The sequence below is a fragment of the Schistocerca cancellata genome, chromosome 2 (assembly GCF_023864275.1).
Source record: "Schistocerca cancellata isolate TAMUIC-IGC-003103 chromosome 2, iqSchCanc2.1, whole genome shotgun sequence".
NCBI classification, from domain to species: domain Eukaryota; kingdom Metazoa; phylum Arthropoda; class Insecta; order Orthoptera; family Acrididae; genus Schistocerca; species Schistocerca cancellata.
The window spans coordinates 608,002,196-608,015,635 of record NC_064627.1 but is presented as its reverse complement, the minus strand read 5'-3'; the positions used below and the strand labels follow the sequence as shown (position 1 = coordinate 608,015,635).

General features: G+C 41.5%; 1 protein-coding gene across 2 annotated transcripts in view; it reads right to left on the bottom strand.

Annotated features, from left to right (window-relative positions):
- Positions 1 to 13,440, bottom strand: part of LOC126162266 (uncharacterized) — a 422,629-nt gene that overhangs the window by 16,435 nt on the left and 392,754 nt on the right. Inside the window, exon 7 of one of the 2 annotated variants that reach the window (XM_049918659.1) lies at positions 11,256 to 11,394. The exons of the other annotated variant lie outside the window; for it this stretch is intronic. Within the exon in view, the coding sequence (XP_049774616.1) occupies positions 11,256 to 11,394 (139 nt within the window). The remainder of the gene's footprint in view (positions 1 to 11,255; positions 11,395 to 13,440) is intronic. 2 annotated transcript variants of the gene reach the window in all.

The following is a 13,440-nucleotide window of genomic DNA, read 5'->3' as shown; positions in this document are numbered from 1 at the left end:
GCATGGATGTGTGTGATGTCATTAGGTTAGTTAGGTTTAAGTAGTTCTAAGTTCTAGGGGACTTATGACCTCAGCAGTTGAGTCCCATAGTGCTCAGAGCCATTTGAACCATTACTCAACAGAGATCTGTTAAATTACAAAAAGATTGGCAGTAGTTCAGTGTTAGCGAATAGGAACAGAATGCACTAGGATATTATTAATAACAGGGATCCTTTCAGATGTAATAAGACAGGTAAAAAGCCATCGCAAATGTAAGAAGTTCATCACCTGGTCCATTAAAGAAGGCTCTAAATACATACCACTTAAAAAATAAAAAGCTGATCAAAAAAAGTAAAACATACATCGTCAACGGCCAAGAGAAAGCAGCAAAAATTTTGAAACATTTGCAAAAATAACATACATTGAAGAAAGGAAGGTTAAACGTAGAAGTAAAAATTATATTGCTTTACGTAAAAAATAAGAACCTGTTGAACGCGGGATTTTCTTTTAAGCATAAACAAAAAACAGACGGGTAGAAACGTTGTGAAAAAAATGTAAACCCAAAAATTGGCGATGATACTACAGGAGAAACTGTGAAATAGTTCAGCTTTGTGTGTGAAGTGATTTTAGGGCAATCGTGTGAAAACAAAAGTAGCTTATTGTCACAGACAAGGGACACACTTTCAGAATGTACGTTCCACTCTGCAGTGACGTATGAGCAGCGACGAAACATCCTGCCACTTTGGAAGGCAACGGTTCGATACCCTGGGTTACTCTATCAGGAAAATTTCCTTGAAATAGCAGAAATACTCCATTACTGCAGGCAAGCAAATCGATTAGAACAACATAATGCGCAAAAGTTAAGGCATACTACTTGGGCGATTTCGAGAAAATCTCAAGAGAAGCATTACTCTTTAGTGATGAATCGGTGCGTTGCGTTTCTGAGCCCGATGTGGAGGCTGTCGTGTGGTTAACATTCAAGCTCCGTAATCGGTCGCTCACTGGACCGTATCCTGCTCATGCTTTTCGTCTTAATTCATAGTTTTTCACCACTGGTCATATTTCATACATATTACATTGCCGTGCGGAGTGGCTACTTGGTTTGAGACGCCATGTCACGGATTGCGTGGCACCTCCCGCCGGAGGTTCGAGTCCTTCCTCGGGCATGCATGTATGTATTGTCCTTAACGTAAGTTAGTTTAAGTAGTGTTTAAGTATAGGGACCGATGACGTCAGCAGTTTGGACCCTTAGAAATTCACACATATTTGAATATATTACATTTCAAAGGTAATATGATGTAAAGACAACCGTATTTGGATGAACTTTTACTGAATTCCCAATGTCATTTGCTTGTTCGTTAATTTTTATTATCACAGCAAGTATTATGTTTATAATTACCGACAGGAAAACGACAAAATGCATGTATGCCTATCGTGATTTCCGAAAACCTTTCTACCTGCAATCGGGTAAGTTACCGAGAACTGCTTTGCACCTGCACGCTTTGGTCTGCAGACAAAGGTTTCAAGGATCAGAGACAGGTTTGGAAAGCCCAAGCCAAACATCTATAAATAAAGGTATAAATAACGTTATTCAGTTATACAATGAGTCACAATGTGCAAGAATATGGGGGTAATGTACGATTAATGGTCGGATGTGCTTTTGACATTACAAGTTGCACGATGATATTTTTCATACAGACACGGAAAACATAAATTAAAACGGCGTCTGCTACTTCGAATAAGCGTAGTTTTCCCTGATGCACAAGGGATCTTCAGAGTTTCTAAGGAAAAACAAAGCTCTTTGACATTTCATAAGATTTCTCTTTCTTACAACAGTTTGGACGCAAACCATGCGTAACGCAAAATTTTCATAAATATCGTTGCCAAAAATTGGTGATGTATGATTGAATGTATTTTAATACTACCTTCACGAGTAATAACTTCTCGCTCGTTGTCAATCATTGAGCGATCCACCTGCTAAGGAGTTTGAACGGTAGCGACGTGACCGGCGCCAGCTCGTACTCAGGATCCAACGCACCGACTTATCATTGGCGCGTAAACTTTCTGTTGCGATTTTCTCTAAATCGCCTAAGTAGTACGCCTTATTACTTGCACATTAATGTTGTTCTAATGGACTACCAAAAGTCTACAGTTTGAAGTAAATCCTTGATTGGAACGATATGGCCTCGCCTTGTAAGAACGATACTGGTTTTTCCAGATGTAATCCGACTATAATGGTTCCACACAGCAAATAAATACTTCGGCGAAATACAGGTTGCACACGGCGCGAATAAACTGGGCCTCCGTTGCCCAGATTTCAATGCTCGTACAGATTTTTATTGTGATGATAATGCGAAAAACAGTTTCAACAACGCTTAGAAAACTCAGTCACCCATATATGCGTGCCACTTGCGTGAAAGCATGTCATTGATAGTCACGGAATAAGCCTGCTGTAGATGCAGGCAATTTTTAAAATATTCTTACAACATAATTACGTCGCGTACATACACGTGCACTATTCATCGCTGGTGGATGGTGGCGTAGATTTGAGAAGGGAAAAAAAGAGTTTCGTCACTAGTATCCATGTCAATGAATGGCGAACATCATAACATGGAGCGCAGAGGCCTCTTTGTAATCTTTTACCTCGTAGGGCTAGTTTCGTTGGGTATCATTTCGATTTTTCACCGAAAATTTGTGTTATGGTGCGTATCTGTAGATCAACTGTTTTCTTTGATTTTCAGAGTCTTGCACATCCGTCAGCGAGTGTTTGGAGTAACTTTGACGTCGTGAGATTTACGTGTAGCTTGTTTGCAAGCGCTGACCAATGAAAGTGGTCTAATAACATAACCTATATATTATTAGTGAATGAGAGTACAGGAAACAGAAGAGCAGGGCGGTGTCAGACGTTGACTCGACAGTCAGTCATCGGCCCAGCAATAATTTGTAGTTTAAACACAATTAATTCACCAATTAAATAGGCTTCTAGTCGCGTATACTGCTTCCCTTTTAGGTATACAACTTTGTGCTAAATATGAAATCTTAATGAAGTCACAGATCTGATGTCGCTTTCACCTAAAAGCTTCTAAAACAAAACAGTACATACAGAATCCCCCTGTGTAGAGAGTGTATACTTACCCAACTGTTACCAACTTTACCGCGTAAAACAAGTGAAAATCTCTGTTATTTGCTTGTCTCATTTCCAGTTCTTGGAAGCTGGTATTTAGTACAGCGCCCACTCTTAATAATAACATACTTTCAAGTACGGTTAACATTAATTTTATCCTCGATGACTTGAGAATTCCACAATTATTTGAAAATATTATGCTTGGAAAAATACCAGTTACAATTTCCTCGAATGAAAGACCTTTTACGCCCTAACTAGTTGCGCAGAAGACATATCCCTGTAAATTTTTCTTTCTTTCTTGACACAATCAGTTTTTTATGACACAATCGTAACAGGTTTCGGCCACAATGGCCACCTTCAGTTGCTAAAAGCGGCATTTAGTGACTCATGCATTGACAAATCGCTGCTTGGGCGAACTCAGGCACCGACTCCCCACCCCGTCTTCTCCGAGACTCCAGCAAAAGTACGAGCTATTCCAACATATGGGGTTATTTCAATATGAGGGCTATTAATGTCGAATGTAAAGATGGCTGCCGTTTGGTTCACTGTGTAAATGAAGTCCACCAACCCCACCTTGAACTCAGTCCAAGTAACATCCAATACATTCTAGCAGTTTTAACTGCTCGTAGGTTTGTAACGATGGTTCATCGTTCTACTTTACTACTGTACGACTAGCCACATTATAATTGACGCGGCACGAAACGTGTGAAACCTTAAATTACCGAAATATCCCGCAAAGCCATTGTTAACACCACAGAATCAACTCCCTTACAAATTTTCTTCGAAATAGCTCTGCTGGGCACAATTACAGAACAGCTAGAGAGTTGTTGGAATCGACTTGGGGGACAGACGTCGAAAAGTAGGTGGATATAAAAACAATTAAGGACTGTGACCAGCAACGCCAATGAAAGAAGTAGACACTTCATTACCGAATGCCATGTTACCGATTTATTTAATACACCACTTAAACTGTATAAAGTACTGCTGGAAAACAGGTTATATGTTGCATCCCGCTTCTCGAGTAAATACTATTTACTAATCGATAGGAATGAAACAGAATACTGGTTACGCCGTCCATGTTGAGTTTGAAACTGTGGCTACGACACAGAGGTACGACATTGACGCAGAGGTATCTATGGAGGTCTACAGGTTTTGTGCTACCTCTAGATAGTAACTAACAACAATAGCTTTGCCTTCGTTAGAGGGAGGAGGGGTAGCAGTATATCTCCAAGAGGATCTAAAGACTGTCCCATGCAGGTTGAAGATTTCTACAGTTGAAACAGCAGATTGTTTGGTATATATTATTGTAGAATGTCAACCAGTACCCTGCATAATGCCTGCGATATGGAAAGCTTTCTGAATTCTGACGCACTTTTGTAAATAGTTTCTTCGTGAAGACAGTAAAAGTGAGTTGCTGCTGTGCACACTCTGACAGTGGACGATACGTAGATCAACTTGTTGAATTTCCGCAATCCCGGAAGATGGCTGCACTTGCCCACGTATGCACCGCCCTAGCTTGATGGCGAGAGGGTCTCAGCTGCGTGGGTAACAGACTTGAGACTGTCCGACTAGTAAGAGCCGCGCCGGCATTGACTGTGCTGTGCTGTGTCTCACACTGACACATTACGGACGGCTCTTCACTCTTCAATTTACATTACACTTCATAGCATTTGAACGCCAGTTCCTCGACGTCAGTTTCATAAAGCTGTACAACTTATGTTATGCTCCACCAAAACTAAGTTTCGGTAGTTTTCGCACAACAAATAAATCATGCCGCGCGGGGTAGCCGCGCGGTCTTGGGCACCTTGCCAATGTCCGCACGGCTCCCCTCGTTTGAGGTTCGAGTCCTCCCTCGGGCATGTGTGTGTGCGTTGTCTTTAGCGTCGTTTAGTTTAAGTTAGATTACGTAGTGTGTAAGCATTTTGGTCCCACAGGAACTTACCACAAAATTCCAGATTAGTGACGTAGTAAATGGTAGGATTACTGGTAGTATTGCTGGCATTGATAAGGAAAGAAACGATTGAATGTGTGAGTGCGAAGCTGAGCCGACAATTTCTCTTTGTTTTTTGGTTTGTATTACGCATAATTTAAAGCGCAAATCGTTCAGAATTAGCCTATTGGGTATTGTATATTTTTAGAAAGTATAAATTGGTTTTTATAAGTAACAAAAACTAGTTTATCGCTAACTTCTGTGCATTTATGTAACCAAAGCAATTAATTCTGACGCAAGTACAGTTTATATGCACAAATACAAAAAATCTATATAATTATTGTTGTTACTTTGTATTCAACAGAGCGTTCAGAGGTAGGAGTGTCCTGTTGTTGTTGATAAATAATACCGTTCTTTATGAATACCAGAAACATTTTTGATATGATCTCAACGAAATATTGAGACGGTGTTTGATGTGTTTTGTTTTGTTTTGATTTCTTTTTTTATAATTACCTCTTTCAGGACTTGGCGGTTTCTACCACTGTATAACAAAACTGAATTTTTTTATTTTTACTACAACATCCCTCTGTTTCACATAACAAATCCATTTTCCAGTAAAACTGGAATTAAAAATTGACAATTTCAATTTTGCTGTATGTACTGTTTGTTTTTAAATAAGAGATACGAGGATAACTACGCAGAATAAAAATGTTCCGTAGATCATTCTACCCTTTACATGCACTCACCCAGTTTCTAGATGGTTCGCCGTTTCTGACGATAGAAATCAGGTAACGCCCGATAGGTATGCAACTCACTTAACGTACAGGTAACGTGGTTACAATCTTAACTGCTCAATGCTACTAGGAATACTAATGTAGCCTGCGCTTACTTATGATACTATACAATAGCCTACGGTTGTTTTACACCTCCAAATACAACGCACTTCCGAAAAAATCTAGAAAAAATCGCCTGTAAAAAAATGAAGATTTTCCAGCGTTGCCAAGTACAGAAGATTTCGATCATTTTAGCAGAGCTCTTGTTACGACAAAATTTGAACAAAATGTAAGACGCCTATTTTATCGTAACTCACATGAAACTCTTATTTTAAGATTCCGTAGCAATTGCTGCAATTCTGCTATTTACTTTCTCTAATTTATGTCTAAAGCACAGAGGATATTTCCCGCAAGAAGCGAGAAGAAGTTTATACTGTTAAAATATAGTTTTGAAGATACAAAATGTGTATTTACATTGTCACAATTATTTGAAATTGTTTTTAAACTCCTTGCTGCTTAATGTAAATAATTTTGAAGGATTTCTTGATAACATTTGCATCAAAGTCTATACAACGTTGTCGTTGACTGTATGTGTATTTCAGCGCAATGGAGGACTTAGGGAACAAACCATATAGCTCACCGGTTAATCGGTTAGAGCTCTGGTCTTGCGCTTATACTGCCGTCATCTTATTATATGGACTGCCTTGTTGCTTTTCTTGAAGTCAAAGCGTAAAAGGTACTCCACACGTCTTTTATATTGATAAAAGTCCAGTTGTTGAAAGGTACATAGTTGATAAAATGCACACCGGTGATAAATTTGTGCATTTTATCAACTGCGGTTAGAGCACTGATAAACAAGGGGAAGGGAGCGCGATTATCTATAGGGACTATCAATTTAAGTTTCAATGAAAGCAATGAGTTGTTCGTACTATGAATTGTAAAAAGCTTGCACCATAAGAAATTACACTCAGCTATTAGAATGAATCCAATTCTTTAAATACACATTTGGCCTATTTTTTTTAAAGGAAGCCGAGTGCGTAGCGTGTAAGTTTTGTAATTGTAAAGTCACTGGTTCGATTCTCGCTGTCAGCAAACCTTTTCCTTTTATTTGCATTCTTTATTTACTACCAAATCGAAACGTTAAGTAAAAACTATTTAGTCATATTTGCTTTATTAAAAGAATCATCTTTTTAACTCCCTATTGTACGAATATAAATTAAACTTGGCACAGAAATGTGAAATGTATGCATATCAGTAATAATGTTAAATTTCTAGAAATAAGTAAGTACGTTATTTTCTGCCTGACAATTCGCAGTTTTTTTACCGTTTGATGAATACTCACATCCTCAGTGGATTAGTTATTTAAATAAAATTATGTTATTCGTTTCAAAAAATATAATCGAAATTTGTTAATTAACATTTCTTTTTGCAATAAATACATATTGGAATAAAAGAAAAAAAAGTTGCTACTAGCACATATCAAACTAGTGAATTTCTAATTACAAGAGTTATACACTCAGCAACAGTGGCCGTTTAATAAGGTTTGAAAGTTTTGTTCTTAGCAGCACTCGAAAATGTTCTAATGTACAAAGCCTCTTTTCTGTAATTTGTTCTGAAAAAATGTGTCGTACTTCTTTAGGAAACTGATGTCGGACATTTACGTTCAACTCTTGCTAATATGAAGAAAATCGAAAAGTGCATTGGCGGTCCGTAAGGGCTCTTTGTGAGTATCGAAGTGGCGTCATACAGCAAGGCAAAACGGCAATGTGCAGGGTGCTGATTTCTAAAAGGGGAACTGTGGACTCTTGGTAAGTCTGGGAAGGCTACAGACCTTTACAAAGCTAACTAGACGTCGTTGGTTGGACTGTGTTGATCATGGATGTCTACAAGGCGAACTACAGTGTCAGTAGGTCCCTGTAGCCTACAGATCTCTACAAGGGTAACTACAGATCGTTGGTCAGTATACAGGGTGATTAGAAGGCGCACGATATAGGACAACTACGTTATGTGTGCAAATATCGAAAAAATAGTAGAGGGCAAAATAGTCAGACATATGTTCTAAATCATGATCTTGATGGTGAATTTGTATTTTTTCGTTTTTTTCAGTAATCAACAAAAAAAGTCTTGCTTTAAATGACCTTAATGTTGAATCTTTCTTTTTCTCCAGTCATCAACATCAGTGTTCCATTACACAATTCAGGAAAGGATGGAAATGGTTCTTATCCATGCTGCAAGCGTGAGTCTACGGGAAGCTGCGGAGGAATATCAAAGACGGCATCCAAATCAGCCACCCATACATCGCGCAACCATTGATTGTTTACTGGAGCGGTTCGAGGTAACAGGCAGTATCCATGACAAACGATAACCTGGGTGGCCACGTACGGCAACAGATCATGCAGCCTCAACTAAGCTGACAGTCTGGCCAACGCGATCAACAAGAAAAGTGGCTCCAGAAGTGGCATTAGTAAGGCATCCGCCTCCAGAAATCATTTCCTTCCACATCGTGTGCATTTTGTCCAGGAACTTCAAGGAGATGATGCAGGTAGACGGGTGCAGTTCTGTGCGTTGTTTACAGAAAGTAGAACGCACCAGACACATCTTGAAGCTGACATTCTTTTTAGCGATGACGCCTCTTTCCATCTGAACGGAACAGTGAACAGACATGACTCTGTGTACTGGGCAACCGAGAACCCATACACTGCTGTATGCTCATAATCAGACTGGCCCAGGGTTGAATGTGTAGTGTGCCATACACGAGGATGTTCTCATCGGACCCAAATTTTCGTAACAACAAGCTTACTACTGAATTGTACAGACAGCATCTTGAGATGAGACTCCTAACTTGTATAATATACCCCTAGGAAAACGAAGGAGGGGGATATTCTTTCAGCGAGACGGAGCACCGCCGCACTTCGGACGAACAACTCGCGAATTGCCGCATGAAGTTTTATCTGAGCGTTAGGTAGAAACGCAGTAGGAAGACATCAGAGGAGCATGTGCGGCAATAACTCCTACGGTTATATGAGTCCGAAAGAACAGACACCACGCACGATGAGTAATGGACCCACAACTTTCAGTGCACATGTAGAACATGCGAGCATGGAGGACATGGACGGGTACTGCAAATATATGGCACAAGTGGGAATGTGGGACCTCGAATAGACGGAACTAGATGGGAATGTGAGCCTCGAGATAGTTCGTGCATTTGCAATAAATGTGTCTGGATGGCGCCTTGGTTAACGCAGCTACCTAGTAAGCGGGACGTCCCCGTTTCGAGGCACAGTCTGGCACACATTTTCATTCGTCGCTGCCGATTTTGCGTACAGTTTGTATGCAGCTGATATCGTCAGTTCCATCCATTTCCTTTCCTTTCTCTCCCATTTACCTCCAATTTACGTAACTCCTGCGGTGTTATGTAAAGTGCACAAGAGTTGTGTGAACTGTATTCGGGTATGCCGTCAACAGGATGTCAATCAATCTGAACAGTTCCTTCTGTAGTGTCCAAGCGGTACAGGTGCAGGACATGGCAGTTGAAGCTATTAATCTGATTCAGTTTTCACTCAGTGAGTTTGCCAATTTGACACTCTTGTTTTTTTAAGTTTATGATTTCAGGCAGACTAATAAAGTTACTCAATAACTGACCTGAATGGTACAAATGGCTCTAAGCACTATGGGACTTAACGTCTGAGGTCATCAGTTCCCTAGACTTAGAACTACTTAAACCTAACTAACTTAAGGACATCACACACATCCATGCCCGAGGCAGGATTCGAACCTGCGACCGTAGTAGCCGCGTGGTTCCGGACTGAAGCGCCTAGAACCGCTCGACCACATGGCCAGCTTGACCTGAATGGTATTATGCCGCAACACGGTAAATGATAACAGCCAAACAGTTGCAGAATAAGATTTATAAAAATCCTTGACCACAGTTTTGGTATATCTAAGTATACCTGCATCAGAAGTAAAATACACTAAAATCACATCCTGCAGTGGAGATACATAAAACGATTGTGCGAAAGGCGTCGTCAGTAGTTAAAGCATCATCTCCTTTTATACAACATAATTATGGACAGAGGGTCGATGCGAACACGGCATAGCATCAGTACTTCGCCTGTTTCAGCCATGTTTAAAATCTTGAATTATGCCGCAACATTAAGCTCCCTATTTAAAACAATATATTTCTAGCAATTTTGCCCTGTATCAGTCTTCCGGCATCTGCACAAATAACGAAGTTCTCCTACGTCGCGTGACTTTTGAATCAGCCCGTATGTAAACTACGAACTACTGCAGTGGACACAGACAAATCTTTGTATGTCCGTCTTTATACAGATGTTTGCAGGATCTCGGCTGTTCAATACAAAATGTCGAATCAAAACACCTTTCAGCTGTCTAAATTTCCAATTATTATTTTGTTGTGCAACCAGTTTAGGCAGAATGAGATTTTCACTCTGCAGCGGAGTGTGCGCTGATATGAAACTTCCTGGCAGATTAAAACGGTGTGCCGGGCCGAGACTCGAACTCAGGAGCTTTGCCTTTCGCGGGCAAGTGCTCTACCAACTGAGCCACCCAAGCACGACTCACGCCCGGTACTCACGGCTTTACTTCTGCCAGTACCTCGTCTCCTACCTTCCAAACTTTACAGAAGCTCTCCTGCGAACCTTGCAGAACTAGCGCTCCTGGAAGAAAGGATATTGCGGAGACATGACTTTGGCACAGTCTGGGGGATGTTTCCAGAATGAGATTTTCACTCTGCAACGGAGCGTGCGCTGATATGAAACTTCCTGGCAGATTAAAACTGTGTGCCGGGCCGAGCTCGAACTCGGGACCTTTGCCTTCTGGAAGAAGTGCTAGTCTTGCACGGTTCGCAGGAGAGCTTCTGTGAAATTTGGAAGGTAGGAGACGAGGTACTGGCAGAAGTAAAGCTGTGAGGATGCGGCGTGAGTCGTGCTTGGGTAGCTCAGTTGGTAGAGCACTTGCCCACGAAAGGCAAAGTTCCGGAGTTCGAGTCTCGGTCCGGCAAACAGTTTTAATCTGCCAGGAAGTTTCAAACCAGTTTAGACGATATTTTAAGCCATCTTCGGGCCCTCTGACCGACTTGTAGGAAGACTCCCACCTCTGGTCCAGTTAAAATAGGGGACAGCATTCAATGATTGGTACCCATAGATTTTTGACACAGCTATCGAAGGGCTTACCGTGTCAAAAGTCTACGGACACCAGTCATTGAATGCTGCCCCCTATTTTGGCTGGATCAGAGGTGGGAGTCCTCCTACACGTCGGTAATATATCGCCTAAACTGGTTGCTGGAAGAAGTTTTGATTCGACGTTCTCCACAGCTAAACTGTTGGTCATTTTTGGACAAGGATGGCTACTGGGGGGAACTACAAGCTGCTATTTGGCCCTGGATTTCTACAGAGGGCTTCGCCAATGGCCGGCGTGCTTTCCCGCTGACCTGGTGGCCCTTTTTCCGGAGCGGGAGCCCGCAGAGCGTCCGCTGCGCGCAGGGGCCGCCCGGAAGGAGGGCAGCCATCCGAGGCGCGCCAGGGCGCCGATGTGCCGCTTGCCGTAGTCCGCCGCCGCCGGGGGCACACCTGCGCAGAACGTCGCCGCCGCCGCTGCCTGTAGCTCGTAGCCGCCACTCCCAGCCAGGCGGGGGCGGAAGGCGAAGGCGGAGGCGCAGGCCACACCGATGCTAGGCGCAGGCGGAGCGGGCAGCCGTGGTGCGGGGGAGGGGGGAGGGGGGAGGGGGGAGAGAGGGACGGGACAGGGATGCGCCTACACTCAGTCTGCGAGACCGCGTGTGTGGCTTTCGCTATCCGCAATCTGCGTACATCTCGGTGACTGCACCGGAATTCATCGCAACTGCTGCGATGTTACATTGCTCTGTACGATAGTTTCAGTTATCGTCTCGCTGATATTAAGTTTCGTAATTAATTTTTGTCGTCTGTTTGCAGGTACATGTCTACAGCACTTGCGCAGTTTACAATCCCCGCGCCAGAGTACTGTATTTCGCCGTGAGAGGAGCCAAAACAAATCTTCGCAGTCTATTGGCAAGGTGGAGATGCGCTCTGCCAGTTCCTAATGTCTACGTACTCTGGTGCGGAGATTTCAATGCTTAGCGAGGCTGCAGATATTTGCCTACAAGCAAACAAAAATTAATCAAGCAAACTTAATTTTTTTTCGAAGTGATAATTAAAACTTTATGACTGGCCCTCGTAAATTAAAAAAACATGCTGTTCTGCATTATTATATAAAGTTTTGAATCTGAAACTTTTACTTTGTTCTCTGAAAATATGTTAGTTTATTTTTGAATATTTCGTGAGCTGGTGATTGTATTGGTGTAGGCGATACAAGTTTTCTTTTAGCATTGCATGTTTGGTGAAAGCCATAAGGCTCTAGGATAGTAGTGACTTATTAGAGTGCGATAGTACACAGTAGGTTGGTAAAGAAGTACACAGATAGTCTTCTTTATGAACAAACCAGTCTAGGTCACGTTTTACTTAACTATCATCCATTTCGGCCGAATTAGTTTACCTTCAGAGGAAAATAAAAACGTTACTTATTCCCTATCAACTAAACAACTCAGAATAATATGTAAAAGAAACAACTACAAATTGTATTCAAGCATACCAGCCTACGCCAATAGAACAGTAGTCGAGTATTAGGTAACTTCTTACATATAGGTATTTATTTCTTTTTTTGCGGAGGTGTGGGGCGATCGGTATGGTTGGCAACGATGAACATATTTCGTACGCCGCGATCGCAGTGTAGACACTTACCGTTTTAAGATGCAGTCTTATGGTGCCGTCATCTGATCCTATGGAACTCGTTATAAAACTACCCCGTTGCACTTCTTGAAGTCAAAACATAAAAGGCACTCCACACATTTTTTATCTTGATAAAATGCACACAGGTGATAAAATTTGGGCATTTTATCAGTTCTGTTTTTATCAAGATATGCATACGTGTGCAGTACCTTTTACGCTTTGAATTCAATTAATGTAACATGGAAATTTTGTAACAACGTAGGTAATCAGATGACGGCAACATAAGATTGTTCAAACCATTCATTTTCGAACAATAAGTGTCTACACTGCGATCAAGGGATACGAAGTGTGTCCTTCATTTCCGTTTATTCCCTTCATATATTATTATAAAGGGCTTAGATCATAGGGGGTAACTAATGTTTTTATACATCATCTAAGCCTGAAGGTGACCTAATGCGGCCATGATCCGGCAATAACAGTTAAAGAAAACATGATCTATACTGTTTTGTGCATGAATACAAGATCACCTTCTTCTTCTACGACAAAAGCTGCCTTTCTACAAGTTACTTTCACGGATGTGTGACGAGGTAGAGAGTGAAATCCACCTTCCTGAATTCCTCTTTAAAGAATTTTTAGTTGTGGACAGTCCAGCCTTTGGTGACAGCTAATTACCTCCTACTCTGTCGGTCATATGTGTACGAATATTCAGGAGTCGGGTGTTGATCAGTTTTGGTGTGCTTTTGTTTACTATCTCTTTTTTTTTAGCTATCATTACAGATGTGTTCTAATTGTTCACTACATGAATAACGCTTACCATGCAGCAGGAGGTTTCAACAGTAAAAAAAAATGCTCTCTACGCGTCTACCAAGT